This window comes from Rattus rattus, chromosome 2 (assembly GCF_011064425.1).
Source record: "Rattus rattus isolate New Zealand chromosome 2, Rrattus_CSIRO_v1, whole genome shotgun sequence".
Lineage (NCBI taxonomy): Eukaryota > Metazoa > Chordata > Mammalia > Rodentia > Muridae > Rattus > Rattus rattus.
The window spans coordinates 195101237-195114897 of NC_046155.1; the positions used below are offsets into that span (position 1 = coordinate 195101237).

The following is a 13661-nucleotide window of genomic DNA, read 5'->3' on the forward strand; positions in this document are numbered from 1 at the left end:
TAATGCCATGACAAAATAATATGACTGAAAGCAGCTTGAGGAGGAAAAGATTTGTTTCGGGTTAAAGTTCCATGTAATAGTCCACCATGAAGAAAGTCAAGGCAGGAAGTCAGGGGAACCTGGAGTCAGGACCTGAAGCAGGAGCATTCTGCTTACTGGCTTGCTCACCCAGGACTATATATCTACCCACAGTGCACTGTGCCCTCCCACATCAATCACAAATTAGGAAAATAGGCAACAAATTTGCTCCCAGGCCAAGCCAGTGGGAACATTTTCTCAATTGAGATTTCCTCTGACAAATTAACCCCAGCTTGTATCAAGTTGGAAAAAGATCGAGCCAGCACAACCTGTGAACATAATGTATGGAAACGCATGAGGAAGCAGGCACTTGGTGAGGTTAGAGCTAACCCTGGCCGTATCTGCTCTGTGTGACCCTTGGTCATGGGTTCCTACTGGACCTAAGGAAGATGCTAAAGTCAATAAGTGGATCCCAGTGTAAGTCATTGCTTCTTCGTAGCGCTCTGATTGAATAACTGTCAAGAAACAAGGGAAGGAGCACTTACTTTGGATCACAATTGAGGATTTAGTCCATCATGGTAAGGAAAATGTGGCAGTGAGTGGCCCTGAGGCACTGAGAGAACACAAGAGCTGCTCACTCATGTTTAACAGACCAGGAAGCCCAGTCTGTAAAGGAAGCTGGACCCAGCCTTAAGCTCCTCCCCCAACCCAACTCTTCTAGGAAGGTCCAACCTCCCAAAGATCCCACAACCTCTTAAAACAGCTAAGGTCCGAGCGTTCAAACACATGAGCTTGTAGAAAGCATTTTACATTCCTCCTGCAACACAGTGCCTGTTCTATGGGATGTTAGGTGTATGGTGTGATCTGCTAAAAGGAATTCTGTGGCCAATAACACCTAAGAAACGCTCCTTCAACATCATATTCTAGAAGATTGGAGTTTTCTGCCAACTTTTCAGACAGCGTCTGCAGAAAAAGAATCCCAGGAAGTCTTGCTCCACCCATTCTTCCGAACCCCATTTAGCCATCGAACCTTCCTTCATCAGCTACCTGCTCAGGAACTGTGTTCTGTCAAACACTGAGAAAAATGTAACCCAAAGACCCAAAATCTGGTGTCTTTCTCACTAAGAAAGAAAAGGCAAATTAACTACCTCCTCAGAACCAAAATGACAGATGCTGGACGTTTGTTTTTCCTTTGGTCTTGGAGATGATCTTCACAGCTAGGGACTAGGTGTCAGAACACCAGATCCTGCAAGTAGCATTTCACACTCAAGACTACAGCACAGTATAAGAATTAAAGTTCTTTCACAACCTGATGTTTACAAAGAGTAGAGGGACCTTTGCAAAAATATACACAGACAATCAAAGGCAGGATCCAGGTCTGTCTAGTTCTTTATATACCATAGAATCAGCACAGAGTAGACATGGCACTACAGGACACCCCCCCCCCTCTCTCTCTCTCTCTCTCTCTCTCACACACACACACACACACACACACACACACACACACTCTTGCTTTCTTGCTCTGTGTGTGTGTCTGTGTGTGTGTGTGTGTGTGTGCACGCACACACACACATGCCCGTGTGAATGCACACATTCCTGTAAGTGCACCTATAGATTCAAGTTTCAACTACAGGTGCCTCTGTACCCAACACATGCATCAGGGCCAGAGTAAAGCCCCAGACACCAACTCCAGGCATCTCCACTTTCTGTTTGAGACTCTCCTGAGCGGGCTATCTTTCCTGTCAGCTTCTAGGGAACCATCTATCTTACTGGGACCACAGGTACACGCTGTCCTACTGGCTTTTTCTGGGTAACTGGCCTCAGACCCTCACACCTGCAAGCTAATCTTGACTGACTAAGCCAACTCCTCGGCACCACTGTTACTGACCAGAGAGTCTGTACCTGAATTCTGCTCTCCCAGACGCTTTGCCTGACAGCTATCACTAAAGAAACACTATCTGCATTGCCTCCACTCACCTCTTTAGACTGGAATTCCTATTCCATCCAATGGAGAAGAAAGAATCCATATCAAATGTGGAGTACATTTTTTTAAGGAAGAATACTGTGAAATGCAGAATTGCTGTTCTGCTAGTAACTACCAGAACCAGCCTAGAGTTGCTGAGAATTCTCTACCCGGACAGTATAGAGTTGGGCATTGTACATATTTCACAATTACATGGCTTTTTAAAGTAAATTTTATTCTCATTTTACAGAAGACAAAATAAACACCAATCTCAAAGCTAACAAGAATAATAGATTAGATTGTCTTGATTAAAATAACTAATACCCTCACTTTACCAATGGAGGACACAAAACACAGAGTCAGCAGATGGTCAGCAGAACTAGAATTTGGATCTAGGTCCTTTTGGTACCCAAGCCACTCACTTGTAATTGTTATTTTTTATTATCATATTGTAATGGGGTGGGGCCAAGGCATGCATGTGGCGGTCAGGGGACAGATATTGAGAGTTGGTTATCTGTATCCACCGTGGGCCGCAGGAATCAGACCCGTATCATCAGACCTACACCACAAGCACTTTCACACGCAGACGCACCCGATGGCCCCATGCCTTTCTTTCCTTCGCAACCAGTTTAGCAAGGTGAGAAGAATAGCTACTATACTGTAGGTTTGAATCTCAGAGCGAGGCCTTGTTCATCATGGTCTTGCAGTCTACCAAGCCAAACCCACCTGTATAGGGGGCTTGCTGTCTCCCAGTTTCCATGACACCCGAGTCACATCATGCTTCACACAGAGATGGTATAACACGTGAGCCTCACTTTCACTTGCCCACTCACGCAACATATATTCAGCACCTACTATAAGCCAGATTCTCTTGTGCCGACACGTTAAGCCTCTCGCATCTGCCATGGGGACCCAGCCCACAACTGACTTAAAATAACTTCTCTGCTCCCCACCTCCCTTCCCCTCCTTTGCACTGTCCTACTCTCTAGCTTGTCTTAGCTAGCTCCCTTTCTTGTCTTAACATTCATAGAGCAATCTTATTGCTCTGGACACACTCTGAGCGCTATAAAATCGACCTATCCTCTTCATTAGTCAATGCATAGTGCCTGTTTGCACTGGTGAGCCACTGGGTCAGCACCAGGGTGTACGATTCTGATTTCCACTTCAGTACACTGTTAAAAGAAGTGGCATTCTCCTACTAGTCAAAAGTTAGGCTGGAATTATGCTTAAGACCTAACTTCTAAGAGTTGGTCTGCCTAGCCGCAGGGTTAAGATGTTTCTGCTCTTTGAAGCTGTTTTGTGTGCATGTGCACATGCACGTGCGTGTGTGCATGTGTGCATATATACACGTAGGCTCATGTGTACATGTGTGTGCGTGCATGTGTGTATGTGCAGCTATCATTGGGTTTATGCAACTAATATTTGTCAGGGCTGCCTGCATGCTTTTGAGACATAAGTACTATTCCTTTCTTCCACTGAACTGACAGCATCTGTGTAATTTTGAAAGTGAAGCAGAGCAAAGTGGTGTGTATTTATCTAACAGCATCTTCACAATTTTAGGTCTAGGCCACAGCTTCCAGACTGTTCTCGTTCATTACAGGCAGAGAGAAACATAGCATAGAAACTCAGAGCTGAAATTTTCAGTGTAAATTGTCAGCTGCGGTTAAGTAGGATTTCTCTCCTCTGGATTCAAAAAAAAAAAAGAATCTGGCATACGCATTTTCATGTTCAAGCGTCAAGTTGTAACTGTACAGCGGAGAGAAGTTGCTGCAACTTTTCTGCAGTGTTACTATTATCTTCTCCTCCTGCTGCTCCTGCTTATCCCCTTCCTCCTTCTCCTCCTCCTCCTCCCCCTCCTCCTCCTCCTCCTCTTCCTCCTCCTCCTCCTATTGACTTTCTGAGACAGGACTTCTCACTGTAGTCCAGATTGGCCTGGAACTCATTACATGGCCCAGGCTGGCCCCAAGCATCCAGCAATTATCTTGCCTCTGCCTCTTAAGTTCTCAGATTCCAGGTGTAAGTCGCTATATTCAGCTACACCGTAGCATCTTCTCCCTTGCTATGTAATTCTAAAATCCTTCTTGGGAAAGGCAGTATCCTAACCAAAAAGGTAGAGAGGTTGGTTCTTTGGATGATATAATGAAGCACTGTCTACTTGAAACAAACGTTTTAAAATGTCTTTGTTTCTGACTTGGTATTTCGAGATATAAAGTGGGTTGGGAAGATCATTCAGGGGACAAAGTGTTTGTCACACAGGTATAAGGACTTGAGTTTGAGCTCCCAGAGCCCCAGAAATCCAAGCCTGGACATGGGTGTCTGGAATTCCATTGTTCCTATTGTGAGATGGGAGGCGGAGATGTTCAAGGGTCAGCTAGCCTAGAGTATGGAGTGACAAACCAGAGGTGCTGATAGTTAACAACTTAGAAGGTGAAAAGCTGAGGTAAGATCTCTGACCTCCACATACACTCATGCATCTTCACTCATACACACAAACACCAGCACATGCACACACATGATGATGGTGGTGGTGGTGGTGGTGGTGGTGGTGGTGGTAGTGGCGTCAGTGTCAGCAATGATGATGATAATTTAAAATAATAAGATGGAGAGTGAATAAGAAGGGACAAATAACCTATGGAGGAAAATTATCCATAAGCATAATGGCGGATTGCTTGGAAAAGGTGAAATAGAAGTTGTTCTGCATTGAAGAGCTATTTTTAGCACAGAAGAGTAACCATCGCTAGATTGAAGGGAGACAAGAACGGTGGCCCTGTGGGGGGAGGGAAGGGGTGAGAGTTGGCGAGAAGACTCTGGTGCAACCTGAAGGAAGCCATGTGCTCAGAGCGTAAAGGCCCTGTGGTGGTAAAAGTCTTCTGATTCCTGGCTAACGGCTGTGATTAATTCTACATCACACCCAATTTGTGAGAAGAACTCTTGAAAAAAGTTAGGACGGTTTGCTTGTGCAAACTGTCAAGATGATGAATGAAATAGGCGTGTGTGAATGGGGAGGGGAGGAGGCTGCTGACATGGATATATCGGCTTACACATTTCAGTTCTCTTAGTATCACCTCCGTGTAGACGGCTCCGAGGGAAGTGCCAACTGGGAGATTTGGTTCATTTTCTTAACTGCATATGTAATCTTCAGAATACAATAAAATAGATTATAGAAAAGCTGAGATAATCTAATTCCTTCATAATTGTCTCTCTTCATCAGCTCAATAATAGATAACAGTGATAATGGGTATTTATAGTGTGTCCTGTGCAAAATGGCCTTTGGGCTCCCAACCTAATATAATAAACAGATAATTCAAATAAAAAGACAGCACAGGCCAGTGGGAGCAAGGCAAGGAGGCCAAGAAAGACAAAAATCCATACTCTGCTTAAAGATATTAATAAAACAAAGAAGGGCCTGCTCCCTTTTCTAATGAATGAAAAATGCATTTAATTTCATCCATTTACTTTGAGAAATTATTTACTTGTACTCTCCATCACACTGGAGCTCTGGCCACCCCTGGAATTGATCACCTCTTGTAGTCACAGAAGTGAACAATCAATTGAGCAGGGTGGCCAAGTCCGTGTTTGCCTCTCCTAAGCCTAGGTAGGCACCCCACTTTCATTAGGTGACCTCAAAAGACTCCAGTGCCCCACTGGGCCTTACTCTTGTCCTATGGGAAGATGGCAGCCCTAACCCTTGCAGTGCCTTGATTTATTACACGTATAAGCTTTGGCGACTATTCTCCTCGTATAAGAAAAGATTTAAATAAAATATATCTTTTAAGAGCTCCCTTTATTGATCTCAGTTCTCAAATTAAACATAGCCCAGTAAGTCCCTAAGGAGTCTTCCCGAAGCTTGTCTCAAATCCATGGCCTTTCATTACCTTCACACAGTAGACGGGGTAGCTGAGTTTATGTTTGTTTTTAACACGCGTGCGCACGCGTGCACGTGTGTGTGTGTGTGTGTGTGTGTGTGTGTGTGTACCAAGGAGAGAGAAGCAGTTGTACCAGTTGTACCATTTGTAATAAAGTAAATGTCACGACACCCAGCTGCATCTCGCTTGATTTCGGTGACTTTGAGTATTCCGTGGGATACTGGCCCACCATCAAGATAATCATTGGTGAATGCTTCCATCAGGATTAATAACTGTAATTACAACGGTCACAAAGATGTCTAGTCATGGGTCAGATGACAAAATAGTAATAAAGTTCTGAGATAGATAACGTGCAGAATAGTGGCTTTAAGAAAAAGAATCTTATGGGCAGGAAAATGATTTACAATAGCTGATCTCAGTCTTATTAATATACCATAAAATAATTTTATAATTTTATTGCTTTAAAGTGGTACATTTTACATGTTGAAAAGTCTTATAAAAAGATTTTTTTTACTTTTTTGTCTCTGTTATATTCATTCAGGATTACTCCGACAGTAACAACAGCAGAATAGAACCTGGGAGATAATAGCAGCCATTTACTGGGGAGATGGTACATTTTCTAAATGGCATTGCAGTCTCTGTCTTTCCAGGGATAAACGTTCTTATTTTTCACAATTGTCACTATGCAGAGTCTCCATCCCAAACTGGCATGAAGTTTTGCTGTGTTCTGTGTCTTCTGCCCAGTGTAGAGACAGAGCTGCCTGTATGGAAGCGGGTCCCAGTGCTACCCACTGTCTTCTTCCTTGGGAAGAGACCGTGGTCAAAGTAGCAAGATGATTCCCCCTGTGGAATGCTGCCACAGGGATTAAGCACATACGGAGCCTGGGGTGCATTTTCTCTAGTGAAGGGATCCTCTTGAAAAAGTAGGTCATTCGATTCATACCGAAGTTTCAATTCTAAGACTCAAAATCAAGTCTCTCAGTGGCCATCTCTAAAATTATTTATTAGATAATGAGAAAAAGACCAAGAAAGGCCAGTGTCCCTGTTTGCTCTGTCTTATAAATACATTGTGCCTTATTTCTCTCACTTCTCCAGTGACAGGAAGTGACTACCAATAGCGGCGAATATCTCAGCAGCTACAGTTTGCCTCAGACACTGAGCAGAAGCTTGACAGACTATACTATCTATTCTCACAGAAATATCATGAGTGGTGCTATGTTTATGGACATTTTGTCCACACAGTAAAAGAGAGTTTAGCTAAACACCCTGCCCAGTTCCACAGCACCTGCATGGTGAAGCCAGGATCCAAGGACAGGTCACAAAACCTGGGGCCCACATTGTGTTTAGTGGCAGTGTTGTGCTTCTTTCTCTGTCTGTGTCCTCCTGGACACTCTCCTTCTTTGCAGTGGGTTATAATAAATACCTTCCCCATTTGTTCTTGGTTAATCAATTTGGGGCCTAAAGAATCGCATTGTTATATATGACTTCTAAGATGGTATACCCCAGAAATTTTATACTCTGACTGGAGAATCCATGAGGCCAAATAGAAAGATAAATTAGCAGCCTTTCCTTTCTTATTTTATTTGTTTATAAAAATTTGTTTTGCGAAGATCTATCTCCTATGGACTCAGGGTCACTCTGACCATTACACAAGTGTTACTCGGGAACCTTTACAGAGGAGCCTGGGTTTTGGAACATGAAAAGGAGTTCAGACAGGGCAGATCACACCATCATGTATGTAGCTCAGATCCAGGCTTCCATGACAGACGTGTACATGAGTTAGATCAGACCATAAATGCCCACAAAGGGCTGAACAGTGAAGACCTGTTCCAGGCCATGTGCAGAGAATCGCATGATCTCAGAATGAATTCCTACGAAACCTGAGTCTACACTGTCTCTCCGAAAAATGTGGGCTAGCTCTTGTTGCCACAGAAGTTCAAACCTTTATTTTACGGACTTTCTGCTTGCTGCAATCTTTTAACCTTGGGTATTTTAGACCTCTAATATCCGCTGCGAGTTCTTGTAACAAGGCTTTGTGCAGAGAGCTGATTTTAGGTTTGTTTTATTTTGGGGAGACTAAGGGGGAGAAGGCACAGATCACAGCACCACAGCCCATTGTTTGGGACATTTGTTCTTCCAGGGACCGTGTCCTTTCTCCTGGGCCAAGTACAGGGGTGGAATTCTGATGTCTCTTCACAGTAAGTGTCCCTACCATCAGAAACATGAAAGCGAGTCGAAGTAAATAGCGCTTTCTTCTGTTCAAAGTCTCCCCTTTCCTTTGTGTGCCTGAAGCACTTCTACGGGGCCAATGCATTTTCTCTCCATTGCCTCTTGCGCCAAAGAGGCCAGCATCTCCACAAGTCAATTACGGAGGGGAAAGCTCACAAGGCATTGACAAGGAAGCAAAAGCATGAAAGGCCTCACAACCTCTAAGGATACTGGATGCTATGCCCTGCAAAAGCAAAGACAGGAGTAATTTCTACCTGAAAAAAAATTAGAGTGTGTAGAAAGCTAAGATGGTGAACATCTTTGCAGAATAGGCTCTGATAGGAGTTTTCATTGTTCTTGCTGCTGTTGCTGCTGCTGCTGTTGTTGTTGTTGTTGTTGTAATTACTATTTTTGGGACACCAGCCTAAAAAAGCCATTGAGTGCTCCGAGTTTAATGAATCTCACAGGAGCTTAGAAGATAATGCTGAGGGAAATGTGAATTGTGGATGAGGTAATTCATAACTAGACGGTGGGTCATTGGTGTGACATTTGCACTAAGGATTGTGAGCTCTGGTCATGCTGGAGCTGAAGAAACAGCCATGGTTGTCAAAAAGCTGTGGCTCCCCTGAGGTAAAACCAAGCACATTTCACTAGGAGAGTGGGTGCTGGCCGTCTGGAGCTACAGAGTCAGCTATGACGAATCAGAGATCAGCAGATGAGCACCATTAGGGTGATTTCTTGGAAGTGTTTCCTCAGGGTCAGCCCAAAGAAGCTGTGGTCCGCTGCATCTCAAGCCGGTAACTGAACCTGCACTGGGTAAGAGTGACCCACCCAGTAGGAATTTTGCAGGTATAAGAGATGCAAGAGTGGGGAGCCATGAAAACCGCCTAAGGTCTGCAGTGTGTGCCATGGTCACACTGAGAGGTCATTAGGGAGGTAGCCTTAGTTGCAGTGGAGAGGAGGCCCCAGGATATCAGAGATGCCAAGACTGTAAGACAGTGGGTATGGAGTAGACTGAGACTAAGTCAAGCTCTGTGTGTTGAGGACAGAGAAGTGGAGAAATGACAGTTGCCTAAGCTCTGTAAGCTCAGGAGTCCAAGATTCTGGAGACAGAACTGCAGACCATAAATTTATGAATTTATGCTGCTGAACTTAGGTTTTGCTTTTATCTGATGTATTCTCTCTCTCTCTCTCTCTCTCTCTCTCTCTCCCCTCCCCTCCCCTCCCCCCTTCTGTGGAGGGGGGTGATTTCTTTTGTATTTGTCCTCACCTGCTGCAGGAGGAAGTTTCTCTGGTGATGGCTGAGCAAGGCACTGCTCGCAGAATGTCATTAAGAGTCATTTTATCACTATGCTTTTCCATTTTTGTTTTTGTTTTAAAACCGCTAATATTTAGTCCCTGGGAGATCTGGTCTCTGATTCTTGGTCACCCAAGCAGGGTTGGATATGTGTTCCCTCTTGTGGAGTGGGCCTTTAGTCAAATCAGTTATTGGCTGGTTCCTCCCATGAGGTCTGTGCCACTGTTGCCCTAGACTATCTTGCAGGCCGTACACCCATGATAGGTCAAAGAGCTTATGGCTGCCTCAGGCTTTATATTTCTCCCTTTTCAGTAGTGTGCAGAGTACCTTTCTGGATCAAAGATGCTGAAACATAGGGGTGAAGGTTTTATGCACTCAATAGATCATCTTTTCCATGTTCAATGAGTTGTGTAGGTGCAAGCAATCAGGCTTCACTGTCAGAGAGTGGAGAACAATCTATTGTCTTAGAAACAGCTTCACTTGTTGGAGATTCCCATGAGACCCGTTTGGCCAACAACTCAATTACTTGTTACCCAATTCTGGTAACTGGAAGCTTACCTGAAGACAAAAGTTGGGACTTTTGGTGGTTTCATTTAGATAGCCTTCATACATGTATGTATTTTATGAAGTTTCTACTGTATTATATATTTCAATACTACCCCTTCAAATGGCCCTTAATTTTAGCTCTCTCCCTGTATTTTCTCCTTCAACCTCCTCCTCCATCCCCATCCTCATTTGATCCTCCCATTCCAGCCCACACACCCATCCATAATTATCTATTCTATCTCCTTTTCCTATGAGATCTATCTTTACCCTCTAGTCTGTCATTCTATGCTGACCTTCATTAGTTCTATGGATTTTTAGCTTCGTTATAATTGACTTAACAGTTAATGTGCACATACAAGCAAATACATGCCATATTTGCCTTTCTGGATCTGGAATACCTCACTCTGGATGGTTGTTTTCTAGATCCATCAATTTGCCTGCAAATTTCGTGACATCATGTTTTTAAAGACTGAGTAATACTCCATTGTGTAAATATGCCACATTTTCTTTATCCAGTCTTCTGTTGAGGGACATCTAGTTGGTTTCCAGTTTCTGGATATTATGATTAGAGCAATAATGAACATGGTCAATCAAGTGTCTTGTGATAATGAAGCATCTGTTGAGTACATGCCCAAGAGTTATAGAGCTGGGTCTTAAGGTAGATCAATTCCCATCTTCCTGAGAACCTCCATACAGATTGCTATAGTGACTGTATAAGTTTGCAGCAATGGATGAGTTTCCCCCTTACTCCATATCCTGATCTGATTTTTTATACCCAGTTCTTCCCTTTTGCAGTAACAGCATATATAACTCGTGTATATTTTTTATAAAAGCCCACTGTTGAGCGATTGTAGACTTTTAAAGAGAAGTTAAACTTTTAAAGCATTGGAAGTTTCTAAAGACTATGGAGCTTTTAAATGAAGACTGCGCTGTATACTTTAATATTAACATGAGGTCTTGGGAACAAGAAGGAAACATTATGGTTTAACAGCAATATGTTTGTGTTGACAAGGGATGAAGTGTCTTGTTTAGGCTTAATTTTCAACTTGACTCAGCCTGAAGTCATCTCAATTGTAAAATTGCCTGGATCGAGTTGATCTGTGAGCATATCTGTGAGAAACTGCCTTGATTATTAATTGATACACAGTTGCCCAGCCTATTGTGGGCATATGGTGCTGAACTACATTTAAAAAGGATAGTTCAGCATGAGCTAGTGAGTGAGTCAGGGAGCAAGCCAGTCAGCAGTGTTTCTCCATGGTTCCTGATTCAAGATCCTGCTTGGGTCCTTGCGTTGATGTCCCTCAGTGATGGGCGTTGACCTGAGAATCCAGATCAGCCTTCCCTTTACCATGTTTCTTTTGATTTAAGTGTTCTTGTCACAGCAACAGCATAAAACTAGACACCTCTAACACCTCTGCCCCATGGTTGTGCTCAAGTGTCTCCATCCCAGTGAGGTCTCCCTTTGCCATTGTGACTTTTCCCAGACTGTCTCATTTCTACTCTGCACTGATTACCATCTAACATAGTCTATACTTTATGTGTTTATACATCACTCTCCTCCAAGACACAAACTCCATGAGGATGGGGTGTGTGTGTGTGTGTGTGTGTGTGTGTGTGTGTGTGTGTGTGTCTGTGTGTGTCTGCCTGTCTCTGTGTATCTCTGTGTGTGTGTCTGTCTCTGTCTGTCTCTGTGTGTCTGTCTGTCTCTCTCTGTGTCTGTCTGTCTGTGTGTGTCTGTCTCTGTGTGTCTCTCTGTGTCTCTCTGTCTGTCTCTGTGTATCTATCTCTGTGTGTGTGTGTCTGTCTGTGTGTCTGTCTCTCTCTGTGTGTCTGTGTGTCTGTCTGTCTGTGTCTATTTGTCTGTCCACCTGTCTGCCTGCCTGTTTGTCTTATTCATGACCATTGTTCCAAAGTGTAATTTGGTATGTACCCATACATAGTAAGCATTTTGTAAGCATTTGCAAGTGCGTACAGAGGTAGTGCTGCCTTCTGTTGGTGAGGACTCTTGGGATGTTCAACATAAGGCGCTTTAGGCTCTGTTCTGCTTTGAAGCTACTGGAAGGCCTATGGACTATACACTCCAAGAAGGATGTATACACAACCAGGAAGATGGGAGACGTCTTTTAGGGATAGTAATTGCACTTGAGGTTTACAACAGTGCTTCTCAACCTTCTTAATGTTGTGAGCCTTTAGTACAGTTCCTCATGCTGTGGTGACCCCAACCATAAAATTATTTTCATTGCTACTTTATATCTGTAATGTTGCTAGTTATAAATCATAGTGAAATATCTTATATGTAAGGTATCTGATATGTGACACCTCCCCCCCAAAAGACCTACAGTTGAGAACCACTGTTTTAAGAGACTTCTCCTTGGATTAATATTTTGAGTTTTCGTCTGAGCAGGAACTGTTCAGCAAATATGTAACCTCTGATTCTGAGTGATGGTCTTAGATTCTCACTTCCTGTTCTTCCTGACTGCTAACACTACAAATCACAGCATAAATATGAAGAGAACCGGCAAGATACTCAGCCTTGAAATACATTCCATGATTTTCTTTTCTTTGTGATACTAATTAAATCTCATTTATAAATCTGATTAAATGATGGTGAGCTTGCAAGATATGGGGGGGGGGTTGGCTATCAGAGGGCATGTTTCAGGTGATAACACACCAGACAGCACCTGGAGTGGAGATCAGGCTCCATAGACACTGGTGAGCCCTTCAGATGTCCCTTTGGGTGGACAGCAGAAAGGAGAGAGGGGAAAACCAATAGAATTAACAGATTTGTCTCCCATGGCTTCTTCTAGCTAGATACAATTATCTGAAACTCAAAGCACAAAGCTAAGCCTTTCTATTAGCAGACTCAAGCTGCTTGTCACCTGCCATTTCCTCAATGCAGAGAGGGTGTTTCAAAAACTAAATAAAAAAGAAACAAAACCCCTTCCCAGAAACAATTTCACTGCACCAGTTGACACACAGGCACAGCCTCACCCACCTGCTTTGGAGGACACTGATATATCTCACTGAAGGGAATTTCCGGTCTTGCGAGACTGCACTCTGTAATTACCATAATCTCCATTCTCAGGAGGCCGAAGCTGGTGAAGTGGATTAGTGCCCGAGCCTCGGGGGGTCTCTGGAGAAGAGAGGTGAAGTCTTAAGCTTAGGTCATAAGTAAAGATGAAGGGGGCTGGTCTAGCGGCTTAGCCCCTTTGGGGAGCAATGAAAGGCACAGCGACTTATGATTATTAATCTTGTTCAGAAGAAGTCAGCCAGAAGCATGGAAAGTTGATCCTCATCCAAAGAGGTTGGCACAGTCCACGGAAACCCTGACTCCTTGAATTCACTCTGTGCCTTTTCAAACCCATTGGGATCCCCCCCCCCCGCCCCCAAAAGAAATCTCAGGATGATGGTTTGTTCACTGATAGAGAAAAGTGTATGGTTTCGCAGAAGTGCCCGTCTGGGCTCAAATAATTTAATGGATGTAGAGTAGCCTGTGGTTATCAGCACGTTATGGAGAGAGGGATGGATATGCCCTCTGTCTTCTCTCCTGACAGGTGTACTTCTACTGGATCTGCCGGGAGGCCGCAGCCTTTGAGTGGTTTGCCGATCTGTTACTTTCACTGGAAACACGGATGAGTGAGCAAGGGAAGGCTCATTTGCTGAGTTACCACATATATCTCACTGGCTGGGATGAATACCAGGTATCAGTAAACCCTGGGATCTCCATTACGGCTTCCATTCTTGAAAGAAACCCATTTCTGTA

The 13661-nt window shown here is 43.7% G+C and overlaps 1 protein-coding gene across 1 annotated transcript in view; it reads left to right on the top strand.

The window, feature by feature from the left end:
- Nox3 (NADPH oxidase 3) overlaps positions 1-13661 on the top strand; it is a 64873-nt gene that overhangs the window by 32202 nt on the left and 19010 nt on the right. The window contains exon 11 of the mRNA XM_032896350.1: positions 13453-13599. Within this exon, the coding sequence (XP_032752241.1) occupies positions 13453-13599 (147 nt within the window). The remainder of the gene's footprint in view (positions 1-13452; positions 13600-13661) is intronic.